The sequence below is a fragment of the Alligator sinensis genome, unplaced genomic scaffold (genome assembly GCF_000455745.1).
Source record: "Alligator sinensis unplaced genomic scaffold, ASM45574v1 scaffold819_1, whole genome shotgun sequence".
Taxonomy (NCBI): domain Eukaryota; kingdom Metazoa; phylum Chordata; order Crocodylia; family Alligatoridae; genus Alligator; species Alligator sinensis.
Window position 1 is genome coordinate 226,437 of NW_005843030.1, and position 18,252 is coordinate 244,688.

The 18,252-nt window shown below is 47.1% G+C and overlaps 1 protein-coding gene across 1 annotated transcript in view; it reads left to right on the top strand.

The window, feature by feature from the left end:
• LOC102383584 (sperm-associated antigen 17-like) overlaps nt 1–18,252 on the top strand; it is a gene marked incomplete at its 3' end in the record, with an annotated part of 368,781 nt that overhangs the window by 158,445 nt on the left and 192,084 nt on the right. Inside the window, exon 7 of the mRNA XM_025193226.1 lies at nt 7,578–7,785. Within this exon, the coding sequence (XP_025049011.1) occupies nt 7,578–7,785 (208 nt within the window). The remainder of the gene's footprint in view (nt 1–7,577; nt 7,786–18,252) is intronic.

Consider the following 18,252-nt stretch of genomic DNA (forward strand, 5'->3'; position numbering starts at 1 on the left):
CTACAAACCCATCCATGGTGGTGGTTTTACTGGATGACTGAAATCTTTTGCTTGCTATTGATACTTTGTTGTCTGAAATATGTTTACTTGCAGCACTGCTGCTAACAGTACCAACGGATGACTCTGAAGTTGTTGCAGATAGACAAAGTCTCTTATGCTTAAACGGGATCCTGAGACAATGATTTTTGAATAGTCATTCTTCTCAGTTCTTCTCACTCTATTATTCAGTTAATCATTTATATTTTTTTCAGCAAGGATGTAGATCAGATTCCAAAAAAAGCTAAGACTGACTGCACTTTGAGTGCACTTAATTTTGGCGTTAGCCCCATTGAACTTGCTGGCACTTCTGTTTTTTGAGAAAACAAGTATAGGATGGGGTTCCCTTGGGAAAGCTGAGTTATGCTGAAGTAAAATAGGGAATAGATTTATGGCATCACCATTATGGTCTGGGGCCACATCATGATGTTCCAAAATAAGGGGCATGTGTTCTGTAATATAAAATAAGAAAATTACACCCAGTGGCAAATGGCAACTCTAGATTTCTCTTACTCCAGCTTTCTGTACCGTAACCTTGGGTGATAGACTCTAAACCTAGTTAACTAATTAAACAGGCCATAATGATTAGCTTTTTTTCTAGCAACATTCAACATAGCAAACAGCTTGGGAATTTACTTGTTAAATCACACTTATACTAAAAAGCATAGAGAGAGTCTTGAAGAATGATGCACTGCAAAGTGAATTATTTAATTTACTAACCAGTTGATCCACAGTTTTTCAGACATATCCACATCTTCATCCACATCATTTCCTCCCAATAAACAGTTTTCATTATGATGTTTCATTCTTGAAACTAGGCCCTGCATCTCCTTCCGTTGATTACACTTGACACATTTTCCTTCTTTTACACAGGGAAGGAATTTCTTCAAAATATTCCTAGGTATGGTCTCTCTTATGCCCAGAAGCCCTGACAGTTTTTTGTGGCAAAAGTGTGAGGAATATAGGAAGCGGTGTGTGTACTACCAAATAATGCCGTCCCTTTTTCTTTCCAGTCCACTCCACTGTTCCTATATTGCCTCTCTGTCTTTAAGACAATGTCTTAATTAACTCCTCTGCCTTGCTTGGCCCAGTTCCACCACCACCTAAGCACAGAACAACAATCCTATCCAGCTTGTGTCTTTCTTTGCACGTGTGACTTTAGTCTGCTGAGAAACAGAAACTGAAATCCCAGAACTTTCAAGAAGCAAGGGCTGGTAGTTAGGCTCGACAGACAGACTAGAGCCATTTTCATGAAATGAAAAACTGAAATGACTGTCCATGTTTGATTGGGAGGTAACTCAATGTGTGTGTGTGTGACACAGAGGCATTAATTCATTTTTATGAGACTGTAAGTGTAGGTTTGGCGTGTTTGTGATGAGATTTAATTGTAACTTATTTTTTAAATGAGAGAAACTTAGTATTTTACTGATGATTTAAATTTAAAAAATCCAGGTTTTTTTTTAATCCAATTTTTTAATTTTTTTAAAAAAATCTTTGATTTTTATCCACCCTGCCAAATATGGGCATTCAGACAATGAGGAAAAGAACAGATTGCCACCCCAAGGGATACAGACAAGCTGACCAAAATGGTCAGGGAGAGAGTACTGCTTTCAAGAGGTGTCATTTTCATCCTTTTCGTCCTCTGTAAATAAGCTGAAAATTCTTTATCTCATTTACTTTATGATAATTGTAAATCTATATACTAATGTCTGTCTCAGATTCTCCAGGGAAGCACTTATATAGTGTCTTGAAGTACTCCCAGAAGCCAGTCCAGGCATAGCTTCTAGAAAGGGTGAACCCCTCGTTTCTGGGACTCCAAGACCAGGCTCTTTGGTCTCTAGCCCCCCGGTTATCTTTGGCCCTCCCTCAGCTTGTTATCTCCTGGTTCCGTTCCGTAAGATGGACTTTGCCTGTTCTGTGGGATGGACTGTACCCAAAATCACATGCAACAAAGCAGTCAGCTCTTTGCAAAACCAATCCTTATTGGTCCACATCAATGCAACAGCTAGAATCTTTCTGTTGCAAAACCCAAGCAGTCTCTGTCAGGTACACAACAGAAAATATGACATAGAAAAAGAGAAACGGCAATAACAAAAGGAAAGGCCTATAACTCTGGCAGTTTGGACACACGTAGCATTTGTGGTGGGGCAAATTTTCATGGTGTTGATCCACATTTTTAAAAAGTTGCAGTACCAAGACAGACGGATGTGCCACCTCCAAGTGTTACTCCAAGCAGCAGCAGGCAGCCACCAAGTTACACACATACCAGCATGTGTCACAGTGCCCCATCTCTAGAGGTTCATGGGGATTTCCTTGTGAAAAGGAAAACGTCTATTGTCTGCTTGGCTGGGAATCCTACCTCCACTACTGTAGCAAAAGTAACCAGTCAACATCTCCAGACCACTTCCACTGCTACCACTGAGATACCTGAGAATAGACATGTAATGGCTTCTTGCATTGTGGACTGTGGTTGCCCAGCGTTGGGAGCTCATGACCCAGTTGTTGCAATCAAGGCAAATCCTGTGGTCTGTAAAAGCCAATTTTACTATAAGCACCTGCAATCTGTGCCAGGCGGGGTGTATGTCAGTCTGATGGGAGAGTACATGTTTGAAGACCCAGAGAGGCACATCTTTAACTATCTCCAGGTCTTCATCTCTGCCAGTGCTTCTGACTCTGGAGAGGTGGAAGCTGTACAGCAAAACAAGTTATCCAGGGAGCTATAGAAACAACTCTGAACTTGAGCAGTACTTCTTGTCCAAAGAAATGAGGAGCAACTGGTGGGACTGCATCATCTTGCATGATGAACAGTGATAGATGAACTTCCCTGTGTTCTGGGTGACCTTTGTGGAGATCTGCACCAAGCTGGCCCCCATTCTTGATCAGCAAGCCTGCAGGATGAGAGTATCCCTGGCCAGGGAAAAGACCATCAGCAGTGCCACCATTGTTTGCTGCCCCTCACATCCTCCAATCCATAGCCAACCAGTTCAGTGCTGGTAAGTTGGCAGTGTGAGATGTGTGCCCGGCAGTCAGATAGGTGCTGGCTCCATGTTTCATCTGCCTTAATGACCTGTGGGAAGTTATAGCTGTTTTTGCCTGTATAGAGGTCCCAAACTGCACCGGGACCATCAATGGCACCCACATAGCTATTCCTTTCCCCTGTGCATCATGCCTGAGAGTTCATCATCTGCAAGCTCTTTTCTTGTTTGTGATGCATAGCATTGTGGACCACCTCAGATGTTTTACACATGTAAATCCCAGCTGGTTGAGCAAGGTCCACAGCGCCAGGGTATTCAGGACCTGGTGCAGTGACTTTGGGTGTTAAGTGCCATGGGTTAAAGGCCTTCCATCCCTTGGTGGGCTTCTCACTTCTCCTTGCCTGGAACCATCTACATTGGAATCAACAACAAGTATCTTGGGACAGGGGGAGGGGAGGCAAGCTCTTGTCCCCACCTGCTATAGTCCTCTGCAAAGTGCTCACTGGGGCATTGGGGCTTCAGAAGGGATTGCTGGTGGGATTTTGGGCTCATAGGCTGCATGTGCAGCAGGTTCTGAGGTGGTGCTGATGTGTCTCTTCTTGCAGGTGAGGATTACTGGTTGTTGACCATTACGACTGGCCACAGGTCCTGCTGCATGCCCCTGGGATTAGGTAGCTGATATAGGTGCTGACTGTACTGAGCTTTGCATAAAGAATCTTTGGTGATCTTCTGGAACAAAGGGAAAGTGTCTTTTTCCTAGTATACTTTCAGCTCACTTTGTCACTGTTCATGGGCCATGTACATCCATAGTTTCTTGTAGGGCAAAAACTTTTGTCTCATGACTAAAACATGACACATGCAATGACTATTCATGCCCTGGCAATATTAAAGACAGAGCACTTTGTTTAAAACCAGATAAGTCTAGAGACTACTGTGTTTAGGACTCTAATTCTAGGAAGCAATCCAAATGTAACAAATAAAACTGTTTTTTTTTAAATATTATGGAACTGATGATTGTATAAGTGATTGTGTGTGTGTTCATTAGGTTAAGTGTCCAAAAAACTAAAACAAAATCTTGAAATGTCTATTAATGGAATAAATTTGTAACGGCATGCTGACAAGGTTCCTTGGGTGAATTTGATATCTTTTATTAGACCAACCCAAATGGTTGGAGAATAGTCATTAAGCAAGCTTTTGAGTTCAAAAACCTTTCGTCAGGCTAAGGAAGTTTCAGTAGTTGGTGTGTGCTCTTCCTGGATGGAATGAAAAGTAAAGAAGCCAGGGGCTCGGCTGGGGAGTCAGTTGCCAGGCAGATTATAATGTATCAAAAATCCAATGTCTATGTTTAGTCCATGATCTCTAGTATCCAGGAGGTTGATGAAATGGAGCTCATAGGCTCATCTCTGGGAAGTGTTGTGTAAGTTTCCCTTGAGGATCAGGACTGAGAGATTGGAGAGAGAGTGGCCCTCCTGTGAGAAATGTGCCCCCACCGGTAACTGGGTATTTCTGTCTTTGATAGATTTCCGGTGTGCGTTCATTCTGGTGCGCAGTTGTTGTTTGGTCTCTCCTACGTATTTTCCATCAGGGCATTTGGCGCATTGGATGAGATATATTACATTTCTGGAGGTTCAGCTGTAAGATCCTGGGATGCTGATGGCTCTGTTGTGGGGTGTAGTAATAGTTGGGGTGGTGGAGATGTGTTGGCAGGTTTTGCATTTCTTGTCATAGCATGGTCTGGATCCTTTTGGTGTGTTCTGGGCTTGAGGAAGTTTGCTTGTGGTGATGAGGTTGGCGAGGTTCGGTGCTTGTTTGAAGGCTAGGATGGGTGGCTCTAGGAAGTGGCTCTTTCAAACGTGCAATCTATCTCTCTGGACGAGTGTCCTTGCTGGGTGAAAGCCGTTTTTAAGATTGGTGAGGTGGCAATCCCGGGTGTTCTCTTCAGTACAAATGCGGTGGTATCTGAGGGCTTGGCTGTTCATTGGAATCCATTAATCCAAGAAAAAGAAAGTTTAATGTGCTGTTGGAGATATTCCTGAATGGCTCTAAAGGAGTTTAGAGCCAGACAGATCCTACAGAACAAAGGGTGGACAGATTCTTGCTTTGGTTTCTAATTTGAACTAAAACAACCATTTCCACAACCAGAACAACTGCTTTTCCAGCTGGCTGTGGTAAAACAGCTGTGTGCGCTAAGTCAGCCTGCACCATTTCCAAAGAGTGCTGGCTGAGAACTATGTGCACAATGCTGGGCTCTGAACTAGCTGTTATGACTCAGAAAAGAGACCTTGGAATCATTATAGACAGTTCTCTAAAGAAGTTAGCTGAATGTGCTGTAGTGACCAAAAAAGCCAATAACATTTCAGACATCATTAAGAAGGGAATTGAAAACAAAATGGAAAACATCATGCCACTATAGAAATCCATGATTCACCCACATTTTGAATATTGTGTGTAGTTTGATCTCAGCATCTCAAGAAGGATATAGTATAATTAGAAAAGGTACAGAGAAAGGCAATCAAGATGATGAAGGGTATGGAACAGCTGTCATGCCAAAAGAGATATAAAAATGTTTCAGGGATGTAGGTTGTAGCCGTATTGGTCTAAGGACATAAGCAGAAAAGGTTCTTTGGGTGAATCTGATATCTTTTATTAGACCAACTTAAATAGTTGGAAAAAAAATTTTAAGCAAGCTTTCGGGTTCAAAACCCTTCATCAGGCTAAGGAAGTTTCAGCAGTTGGTGTGCGCTCTTCCTGGATAGAATGAAAATCCAAAGAAGATATCAGATTCACCCAAAGAACCTTGTCTGCCTATAAAAATGTCAGGACTTTTCAGTTTGGAAAAGAGAAGGCTGAGAGGTAATATTATAGAGGTCTACAAAATCAAAGGTGTCAGCAAAGTCAATGGGAACTGTTTTTCACCAGGTCCCAGAATACCAGAATTATGGGGTACCCACTGAAATTTGCAGAAGACAGATTTACAGCTAAAAGAGAGAGTGTTTTTTTTTTAATGCAGTGCATAGTTAATGTGTGGAAATCATTGCCACAGGCAGTTGTAGAAGCAGATAGTATAGTCAGTTCAAAAATGAACTAGACAAATTAATGAATAGGTATTAAACAGAAAGGTCAGGGATGTGTCTCTAAGCCAATGATGACAGAAAAACGGCAGTGGTAGCAATGCGGGGGCAATGACCCCCTTCGGGCCCCGGTGCTGCCTGGTGCAGTCCACGGCAGTGCTGGTCCCTACTTGCTGCCCCGCTCCAGGAAAGAGACTCGTGCTCCGTGGATACCAGGACAGGGGCTGCAGCCTCCGTCAAGGTCCTGCCCCCTCACTGCTCCAGTGGCAGGGTCAAGGGCCTGGCCAGAGGCTGGCTGGCAGGGCCCCTTGGGCACAGGGGCAGGGAGGTGGGCTATTCCCCCCTCCCTCCAGCGGCTGGTGGGGGCGGCTTTTCCTGCCACTTGCCCCACGTACAGAGCAAGTGGAGGCGGGGTGGTCATGGCAGGCAGACCTAGCTGCAGTCTCCTGGGGGCAGTGGGAGCTGAGGGGGGAATAACCCCCTCCCTGTCCCCTCTGCCTCAGGGTCTATGCTGGCTGGTGTTTCAGTGTGCCTCTGGTCCTGCTGCTGCAGCAGTGAGCAATGAGCTCAACGTGGACCCTGGCCTGGGTCCGTGCTGGTGGGACAGGGAGGGGGGAATTCAACCCCCTCCCTGGCCAGTTCAGTTCAAGCTACTGCTGGGGCTGGCCACACCCCCAACACTGGAGCAGCCAACAGAGACATGCAGGTCTGCGCTGGTGGGACAGGAGAGGGAAACGGGGTGGGCAAGGCGGAGAATAAACCTCTTCCTTGCCCCCTTCCTGGGGCCAGTGTCTGGGCAGGCCCCCACCCCTGTCTCCCTTTTCCAGCTAGGGATCAGAGGGACGGGGCCAGTGCTGCTCTGCTGGAGCAGAGAGCTCAGCCCAGAGAGTATACTGGGATGCTGGGGGACTCCCATTTAACTTAAACCAGGAATGGGCCTGGGACAGACATTGCATAAACCAGTTTGAGCTCAATCAGGTAAGCCTGATACTACATTTAACCAGGTTTATCTCAAACTGGTTTCGGCCATTTTGAAACTGGCTTATGTGCACTGAACTTATGTTTTGTTATAGGTTGAAACCAGTTTCTGATCACTTAAACTGGTTTATGTGTAATGTCTGTCCCTAGCCCAGGTCATGGAAGATTGTACTGCTGCTGTAAGTGCTCTAACTGCTGTTTAGCTAAAATATTAGAGGCTTCATCATTCCTGAAGAAATTTCACTGATTTAAAAAACATACGGTTAGCTTCCTCTATATAGTACTCCGCTATTTTAACACAATGTCTTGTAATTGTTACTTTATAGGCAAATAATAAACTGAAGGGTATGTTTATGGAGGATAAAAGGAAGGACAAAAGACAATTGCAAAACAAAATGCTGAAGGGCAAGAAGGAAAAACATTAAAATAAGTGTATTCAAAAACTAAAACTTTAGTCAGCCATTTGTCCTGCACATGTTTAGGTTAAGATGCAAGTTTATTTCCTTCATCTTGACAGGCGGCAGAAGAGCAAGAAAAAGAGAAGGAAAAGGATAAAGGGAAAGTTAAACCTCCAGGCAAGAAGGACAAGTCTCCCAGTGCCAAGTCTGCTGGAAAAGGAGGAAAGGGAAAAAAACTTGAAACAGCACCAGCATCAACAAGCATTATTAAAAAGGACACAAAGTTAAGACAGCGGGGAGAAGATGAGGAGGATGAAAAATACATTGGTATGTAAGAAATGCAGGTATATTGCTGAACAAGTCACGCACAAAACACGTATGCATTAGGAAATGTCATTGTTAATTCAGGGCTTCAATTTGTAAAGACTGTTAGTCAAGACAGAAGATGCATTAGGATTACTATACTGGACATGAAAAGGGCTTTATACTTCAGACTTGAAATTACATAAATAGGATACATTTTAGAGTCCAAAAAACAGAATCCTAAAGATTCATATAAAGTATGACCAAATTAAAATATAGTACAGATAAAACCAATATAAAGCTACAAAATAAATCCTTTTCACCCTTTCATGTAGATTTCAAAGGAGCTAGTTACATTTATCACTATATCCAAGGGGGCAACTTCTCTTTGTGTTATTAAACATCACAAACCTCTGCATCATTACTTGGGAATGAAGCCAGATTCTGCACAAAGAGCCATATGTTTTCATTTGTTGTAAAAAATGTGTGGAAAGCACTAAGTTCTGAAGAAATCTATTTAAAAAATGAGCTGCACAAGTTAATGAATAATGTACTAGCTAGTTCTGAGAAAAATCTTATTTCTAATACATAGTGGACATGACTATAAACCTCCACTGAAGCCAAAAATATTGGGGAAGATGAATAGCTCTTTATCACTGACTGGTAGTGTACTTAGCATGGGAATATGGCATGAAAATTTAAGCCCTCTCCTCTTTGCTGTAGAGGAGAAGCTGTTAAATGCCTCACGCTCTTGTAGTCATTCAATGAATTTTAGTTAAAGCACCCCTGCAGCCATTTTGAAATGCAGGGGTGCTTAATACATGTGATGCTGTAGCAGTGCTAGAGTGTTCTAACTAGAACACATCAGACTCATGTATAGACTGCCCAAGTTGCCAAATCCTGGAGAAAAACAAGAAGCAGAGTCCAAGTCAGGGTTTTGGAGTATGCTGGCCAGAGTATGCTGGGTTTTGGAGTCAGGTACCAAGTTACCCAAGCTGAGCAAAGTTCCCAAAAAGCCAGAGTCCAGAAGCAGAGCCAAGCATGGTCAGAAACCAGAAAACCTAAAGCGCAAGCTACAGAGAGGTTTACCACAGCAGACCTTCAGGGAGAACTGTAGGCTGGTCTGTGGTTGGCTGCCACAAGTGGACTTGAATGGGGAGGCTGCTCTCAGCAGCCAATCAGGAGACCTTTTTAAGAGTGGCCAGCTGGTGCATCAGCCAGGGTGGAGCTGCTGGATAGAACCTCTGGCAGGTTTGGCCAGCTGACTAATTCATCTGTGCTGGGCTGCCAGTTAGGGTCCCTGAGAGATGCAACCCTCTCTACAGGTATCATCTAGAAGTAATGGCATGTGTTGATATACATAAAGAAAGTATCAAATGAATGTCCTTGAGGAACCAGAGTTAAGGTTGTGGATAAAAGCCACACCAGGGTGTGTTACAGCTGCCCTCACGGCATGGTCCTGCTACCTTACTCTGTCAAAGGAGGAAATCAGGTTTATTTGGTATGACTTGTTCTTAGTAAATACATGCTTGGTGCTTGTGAGAAGCTGTTCCTCTTCCAGATGCTTGCAAATGGACTTCCTTAGGATATGTTCCAGTAACTTCCCGGGTATTGAGGTGAGGCTAACTGGTCTGTAATTACCTGGGTCTTCCTTTTTGTTTGTTTTTTTTAAAGAGGGGCATGACACTGGCCCTTTTCCAGATGTCTGGTATCTCGCCCATTTCCCACAACTTCATAAATATCGTTGCCAAGGGCTCCAAGATACCCTCTACCTGTTCATTCAGTACCCTGGGGTGAAGTTCCTCAGGTCCTACCAATTTAAATTCATTCAGATCCATCAGAAGCTCTCTGAGGGCATGTCCAGATGTGCGTGGATGTTTGGTTCCCTAGGGACAAGTAGCAGCAGTGCACCTTGTGCTACCACTACTAGTCCCAGGGAATGCCTGCACCATGCGTGCTTTGGTATATAGCAAGTTGCCCTGGGTAGGGTAGGGAAGGCTGGGGCCAGCACTGGGCTGGCCCCGGCAGCCTTAACCTGGGATCCTGGGGACCTCTCAGGACTGCAACCACGGTGATTCTGCCACACAGAGCCTGGCCAGCACTGGAGCACGGCTTCAGGCAGCCCAGCTCCGTTTTTCAGCAGCGCACATTGCCTGACCGTGTGTTGCACTGTGGGGGTGGGTTCAATGGGGTTATTTTTTGTTTGTTTGGTTTTTTTTTACCCCTGGACGTCCAGGGGTCAAAAAAAAACCCAGCACAGCGCATGCTCAGGCAGTGCAGAAAACACGGTTGTGTGGTATGTGGTGCTGCAGACGTGTTTGTGGTATCACATACCACATTACAGCACTTGCCTGGACATGCCCTGACTGTCTTTTGTTATGTCATCCCTTACTTTATCTGTTTCCTTATCCAAACAATCCTGTTAGCTGTTTAGTTACAGCCTAATTTTTTTGTGAAGACAAAGTAGCTGTTGAGTAGTTCTGCCTTCTTTGCATCTTCTGATACAAGTTCACCCTGGCTATTTAACAGTGGACCCACATTTTCCTTAGTCTTTCTTTTCTGGCCAGCATACTCATAGAATCTCTTCTTGTTGTCTTTAACCTCCCTCACCAGGTACAACTCATTCTTTACTTTTGCCTTCCTGATTTTGTCCTTTCAGTTTCTTGCTATTTTCTGTTATGCTTCCTTAGTGACCTGCCCATTTTTCCATTGCTTTTATTATGCTTTCCTTTTGCATTTGAGGCATCCTAGAAGCTCCTTGTGCAACCACGTTGGTCTCTTGCTATTCTTGTGCTTCCATTGTGTGAGAACAGTATTTAGTTGGGCCTCCAATACTGTGCCCTTTAGTAGCTTCCAGACATCCTGGGTACATTTATCCTTCAGTCTGTCTTCCCATGGCACCATGCCTATTAACTCCTTGAATCTCCTAGCATTTGCTCAGATTTGTCGAGTTTAATATATCTGCTTTTCAGTATTCCTAGCATAACATTGCAGCTAGCTCTGCAATCTGTGTTAAATCAGATTTGTCACTGATATAATAACATTCTTACAAATATGGCAGTTGAACAAATATGGCAGTCTTCTTCTGCAGTGCACATACAATGAGGGTTCATGGATCTTCTAAAATCACACTGCAGACATCTTTCACTTCACTGGAATTCATGTATAATCACTGCATGTATCTTTGTTTTTTCTTCATGTACCAATGCCTGAGCTATCACAAGAAGTAGTTATGTTTTCCATATCCCTTAAAACTATTATACATAGACTGTTCAGTTTTCCATCTGCCTTTCCTGTTACTTTTTATTGTCTATATACTGGATCATGATGTTTCCATTCCTAGTCAATCTGTCTCCAGACTCCTGAGCTCTTTTAGGTTGTATACTTATTTTGTACTAGTAGTTGTCATTTTGATCCTTTACCTACAGAGTTCAGGTTACCTTGCTATTTGGAAGCATTTCATAGAACCATAGAAAATTAGGGTTGGAAGGGACTTCAGGATATCATCTAGAAACCCCCCTGATCAAAGCAGGACCAACTCCAACTATATCATTCCAGCCAAACTATATCATCTCAGCCAATCCATTCTTTATAGTTAATGCTGTTCCTCTCAACAGTGTGTTCTGTAATTTGGAATCATGGGGCGCTTGTACACATAACAAAATTTGCCCTTTCTACGTTCCAGCATCATTACAGTTTGCATGTGCGGGTTTTCCTGATGTTTTAACAGTCTTCCTGGTGCATTAAAATAAAAGTCATCCAGACAGTTTAGTTTGGATCACCACAAATTAAAACATTGTATCCATGGGTTTATCAGTGCAAACAAAAATGCAGTCAAAGACATGTAATGAACCCCTTTGTCCACCAGATGTTTTGAATTGCAGATGCGGGGGAAGAGGTTGGCTACCCTGTTTCGATAACTGGTTGTAGTGTGTTTCTTCAGATGCCAGGTGCTACACACTGTGGCAGAGCACTTTGAGGGGCCCTTTGGGTCCCTGCCACTTTAAGGGCTTGAGCAGGCAGCAGAGCAGCCTATGGGTAACTGCAGTGACCTTTTGGGGGGGGTCACATGGCCATCAGGAGGCTGCCTGATTGGAGAAGGGTCTGGCTGCTAGAGAATAAGAGCAGATCCTAAGCAGTAGAGTAGGCAGTTGCTGCAGGGAGCCGAAGGAACAACAATTCCCAGCCAGAGTACTGCTGCTCCCAGAACACCTGGAGGTCAAGGGTAGGAACTATGTGGATGGAGGAGGTTCCTGGTCCTAGGGCATGACCTGAAACTGCACCTTGCTGGGGAGGATGGTGTGGTGAGACAGCTTGTGGCAGGGAAGTCCTTAGGAAATGCCACACCTGTGCCTCCCCAGTGAAAGGTGAGGATGGGGTGCCAGAAAGCCGCAGCCCCCACTGCCTTGTGGGTACCCCATGGAGGGGAAAGGCTAGGGGAATCCACCCCAACAGGAAACCACAGGGTCTTAGTCTAATGACTGGGGCCTGAGGCAGGGACCAGGGACATTGAGTGGGGCCTGAGGCAGGGTCTAGGCATGTTGACAGACACCTGAGTTCTGAGTGGACCCTAGGCTGAGTTAGGGGCCCAGGTACATCAATAGACACCTGAGGCCCAAGGGACATAAGGCCCAGAAACCCCAGTGAGGGGGCGGGGTAGTGGCCCCAGTGAGGGGGTGGAGTGGAGTAGGAACTGGTGGCTGTGTACAGTAGGGCCTAAGGGGGCCTAAAGGACTGCACATGGGCTGACTGGAGAAGCTGGAGTTGAGGCCCCGGTGAGGGGGGGTGAAGCCCTGTCACGTCTAAGGACACATGAGGCCAAGGTAGGCCAAAGGCTGAGTGCAGCCCAATTTAGGGGGCAGGGGAGTGATAGGTAGTGATTCAGATGCCATCTGCGAGGCATGGGACAGTAAAGGGAAGGTCAGAGCCATGTATTATGCCCTTGGCATCAAGGAGTTAAATGGGCAGCCTCCCACATTTCTCCATCAGTTTATCTAAATACATCAAAGTGTGGTGGGTGAATCAGGTCCTGCTTCCCCCACCATGCCTGCGTCCCTTAAGAGCACCCATCCTAATACCCACCTGTGCATCAGGAGGTGCAGCAGGTGCCACAGGTGGTAAGATTGCCATTGAGGGAGTGTGACTTGGCACATGTTACCATGTTAGTGGTAACTTGTGATGCTCCTATAATTATAATTGCCTTCCGGAAAATCCATGCATGGTGGACACATGGTCCTAGATCTCTCCCCCAGGATATGCTGCTGCCAGGCTGATAAATAGGTATTGAAATCTCCCACAGCGGATTTTGTAGCATATAGAGGGGAGGCCAAGAAGGTGGTTTTGGGAGCATGGGGCCAAACCAGTCTTCTTTCTTCCCCTGTGGAACAATAAGACATCAAAGATGATGTGATGCTGCCTTTGTGCACTGGAATTTTTTTTTTATGCAGTTAATTTATATTTCTTGTTTTTTATTAGTTGTCTGTTTTTCTTGGGGGAAAAAGTTTTATTCTGTTTTGCTTTTGTAAATAAAAGGTATTATAATTTATACAGTTCCTTCTGGATGTGGTGTAGATTTTTCATAACCGGTGACTATGGGTACTTGGTTGGGCTTCCCATGGCTACCTGAAGGATGAGTACATGGCTGCCACTGGTGACTACAGCAGGGCATGGGGGGAAGGGAGGGAGTAGCTGCCTGGGCAGGGGAGGAGGGCTGCCAGCTATGGCCCCGGACCCAAAGCCCTGTGTGTGGGGGGAGGCAGAGTACCCACACATGACTCATAGCCCAACACCTGGCACAGATTCACAACCCTAACTAGCCTAGCTTCCCTGGATGGACCATGTCTTCTGAAGTGTTGATAAAACTGCTCCTTGGCACAGGTTGGGCGGAGGCGGGGTGGGGGGGTTGGTATGAAGCTGCAGGGGTCTGCAGCTTTCTGGCGTGGGGGTCAGATGAGGACAGTTATCAAGACTGGAATACAGACAGTTCAAAAGTAAAGTGGTAAGTAATAACTGAATAGACACCGAAATACAAATAGAAATACATTCACAGAAATAGAATAGACATACAACAGAAAAAAATTGATCAATAGAATATAGAATAGAAAGTACTTATAGAATAGATAATATTGAATATAGAATATATTAGAATATGGAATAGGAATAGGGTAGAATATAGAATAAATTAATGAAAGCATGTTTATATTGCTTCTGCAGGTTGTCTACCTTATATTTATTTATCCATACATGTCTACAAGTACTTGTAGTTACCTAGTTTACCTATTTATTCATTTTGTAAGCAAGTTATAAAAGCCAGATGAGGCAAATTTATATTTTTACAACTTTGTTTTTGCAACAATATTATTATTTGATTATACTTTTAATGCTATACCCAAGTAAAGTGTGAAGAATATTTTCAGGAAGAAAATAAAGCTGTCAGTTGTATACAGTTATTTCTGGATGTGCTGTGATGCAACTACGTGCCATGCCGCTCCTGGTGATACAGCTCCATGACATGCCGTGCGCCTTGCCAGCAGGTCTGACAGCAAGCTGGGTGGGGAGTGGGGACTATAGCCAGCTATATCTGTCCCAAAGTTGCACAGAGCCACGCTTACAGCCACGCACATCTGGGCAGGTATTCACGGCATCACAGTGCAGCTGCTGCAGGGGTCTCTGTGGAAACCAACCCAAGACATGACTGCGGGGGATGCTAGGAAATGTAGTCCTTAAACAGAAAAAAGAAAATGGATGAACAAGGCTCTTACTCCCCACCCTAATGCCTATCATACTGTGGTACCCCGTGGTGTTGGTGGTGCACACACCACCACCAATATTCTACATCCTTCCCCCATGCCACGTACACCCACCAGTACCACGGAGGAGAATGAGGAGCAGCAGCAGCAAATGGTAAGTTCGCAGGTGACTGGGTGTGGCACCTCTTGTTAGTACTTCAAGGTAACTTTCACATGTCTTATAATTGTATTTCAGATATGCAAGGAACAGCAAGGGAAGGCACTGCATAACACGCTGCATCCCGAGTAATATATAGGTAATGTCAGAAATATCCTACCAACTTTGTATCCCATAGGAGGGAGGTGAAGAAGGTGGTTTTGGGACTAGGGGTCAAAACCAAAATTCTTCTTTCTTCTGCTGCAGAAGACTGAGAAGATCAAAAATAGAAGAAGCGAAAAATAATGAATGAAAAGCAGAAGACATAGAATAAGAGAAGAATGAAGGAATAATAACAGACAAGATTAGAAATGGATGGATGGATGTAGATATGTAAAAAGAATAAAAAGAAATAAAATTTAAGTAAATAGAATATAGAGTAGAAATAGAAGTGTATAGATGATATCAATATTTATGCTTTATATTTTGTTTTTCGTATCATTTTTATAATATAATGATTTTACCATGTTTTTATAATGTTTTTATGTTTTCATAGTGTCCTTCTAATGTGTTTCATACTCTTCTATAATGTTTTAGAATGTTTGTTTTTATTTTTACTTATTTCTTATTTATATTTTATTTATTTTTATATTTATTAATTTTTTTCATTTCTTTCTTTCTTTCAAGATGGCTGCCGACAGGTGAAGCCCTTCTGAGCTCCTGCAGCTCAGGTGCCTTCTGCATGTTCCCCCGCACCCCCTGCCTCCCTGTTCCTCTCCCCACCCCACCAAACCTTGCCTCTCCCCAGCCTGTGCTTGGGGACCCCCTCCCTGCCCCTTTCCCCAGCTTTCTGAGCGTTTTTCCCCTGGGCTCTGGCAGCCTCATTTGCCTCTGCCCCTCCCCCACCCCCGCCTGAGTTCTCCCTTTGATTCATGCTGCCTCCCTCCCCCAGGGCCCCTTACCTTGGTCTTCTCAACCCGAGGCTTTTTTTTTTTTCCTTCCCTCTCCCTCCTGTGGGAGAGTTAACCCTTTCCTGCCCAGGATGGCTGCCAGCAGCCAAGGCACTTGGCATGGGGATGTCTCTGCGGACCTTCCCCTCAGCCATGGCCTGCGGGTGCACGCCCTTCTCTACGTCAGGGTGGAGGACTGCGCCAGACCTCTGGCAGACCTGCTGGGACGCTGGAGCGTCCGGTACACCTCCTGGGTCAATTCAGTGCCCATTGTATATTTGAGTTCTCCCAGCCTGGTGAGGGAGGTGTGTGCGGCGGGGCTGGAAGTCCTGGGGGTCCACCACTTGGTTACGCCCCTGGACCCCCTGGCAGTGCGGGTGGTGGCCTCCAACGTCCCCCCGCACCTGCCAGACTGGGACCTCACCAACGTGCTCAAGCGCTATGGTGTCCTCACCAGCCCCTGGTGCAGGCTGACCATGGGGAGTAGGGACCCCAAGCTGAGACACATCCTGTCCTTTCGGAGGCAGGCATTCATGCTCCTCACGGGTGACACCCGGAAACTGCCTCCATCCTTGACTTTTGTGTTGGATGGGAGGTCCTACGTGGTGTATTTCTCCCAGGGCGGGAATTCATGCCGCCGCTGCGACGGCAGCTCCCATCTAGCTGCCCAGTGCCCATTAGGGCAGCCAGCCGGGGCACCGGCTGCTGTACCCACCCAGGAGGATGGTGCATCCACCTCTAGTGTGGGACCCTCATCAAAGGGTGGGGTTGGGGGATCTGCCAAGCCCCCCTCCACCCCTGCTCCATCCGAGGGGCTCGACCCCTCTGGCATTGGCATGCAGCCCAGGAGGGGGCCTACGACATCCTCCCAGGGTTCTCCCGCCCCTGTAGTGGCTGATGCCCCACCCGGTGGAGGGGCTGGGGAGTCCTCCCAGTCCCTTCCTGTCCCAGTTCCACCTGGGGTGGCTGGCGTCTCAGGCACTGGGGCCCCATCAGGTGGAGCACCCGAGACCTCCCCTGCACCTCCCTCCACCCCTGCCTCTGCCGAGGTGGTGGACCCGGAGGTGGCGAACCCCAAGCAACCTGGCCCGCCCCCTACAGGGGACGTGCCAACTGCTCCCAAAAAGGTCAAGAGCAAGAGGCAAAAAGGAGTGTCTAAAGGAGCTCCAGCCCCTTTGGGGCCTGCCTCGGACAGCATCGAGGAAAAGGTAGCCAGGGAACCTGAGCCCACCCTGCCTGCCCCCCCCAGAAGCCCTGCCACCTCAGGCCACGACTGAGGGTGCCCCAGAGATGTCTGGCAACCCTTCGTCCCCATCCCAGCTAGTGGGGCTTGTGAGCGACAAGGCAGGGGGAGAGTGCCTGCCTCCTGAGCAGCAGCAAGCACAGGAGACAGCAGAGGGTCCTGCCACCCCACCGCCCGCTCCCCTGCCCACTGAGGCCGATGAGGGGGAGATGGAGTGCCTGCCCTCCAAGCGCCGCAAGCGGCCCTGGGAGTGGGATGACATCTGCCCTCCAAAGCGGATGGGGATCGATCTCCCGGAGACGGTCCTCGACCCAGATACAGAGGGGGGCCTGCTAGGGAGCCTGGCCTTTGAGGGCACTTTCACCGGTCTCACCGGGAAGTCCCCTCCCAGAGTACAGCCCCGCCGGTTCTCGGTTGGCAATATCCAGCTCCTTCTGGAGAAACCCCCCTGGGTGGCCCCCAGCTATGGAGGCCTCCTCAACCTCTTGGACCAGACCAAGGGCCAGAAGAATGTGGCCGAAAGTATCCAGCAATGGTGTCCAGACCCCACGCAGTTTGTCCGTGCCGCTAGTGACGCGGCGAGGCTCATGCACTGGGACCCAGGCATGCGTCAACATGCCTTCCGGCTCGAGAAGCTGGTGACCCGGGTGAGGGAGGTGTGGGGCGACGCTAGGCCTTCCCCTGTCTCTGCGGTTTTTGCCTGGATCTGTCCCTTTTTCTCCCGCCGGTACCCTGCCTACCCTTCCTCTCTCTTCTCCTGCTCATGGCAGTTACCACAATTGCCTCACTAAACACCAACGGCTGCAGAGACCCGGTGAAGCGGACGGCCATCCTGGAGGGCTTACAGCAAAAGTGACTGGCGATCGCCTTCCTCCAGGAGACAATAAGACATCAATAAGAACGTTCACGTTCAAGCCGACTGGCACGCCACCTGGAGAGATCTCTTGTTCCTGAGCCATGGCACCAACCTCAGCGCAGGAGTGGCGACCCTCCTCTTGCCGCAGGTGCGGTACGACTTGGCGGTGGCACGATAGGTCGTCCCCGGCCAGCTGCTGACCGTCCATGTCACCCTGGCACACCAGAGCCTGCTCCTCGTCAACGTCTACGCACCCACTGACGGGAGAGAGAGGGTCGCCTTCCTAGAGACCCTGGGCGACCTCCTGCGTGATGCCAGTGAGAAGGACGACCTGCTCCTCGTGGGCGGGGACTTCAACTGTACTGTCGACGTGCTGCTAGACCGGACGGGGCCGGAACCGCACTTACCTTCGGCCTGCAAGCTGCGGACCGTGGTGGAGGCGGCGGATCTCGTCGACGCCTGGCGGGTCCTCCACGCTGACGCACGACAGTACACCTGGGCAAAGATGAGCGCCAGCGGGCTCGCCATGGCCCGCCCTGACCACCTCTATATTTGCC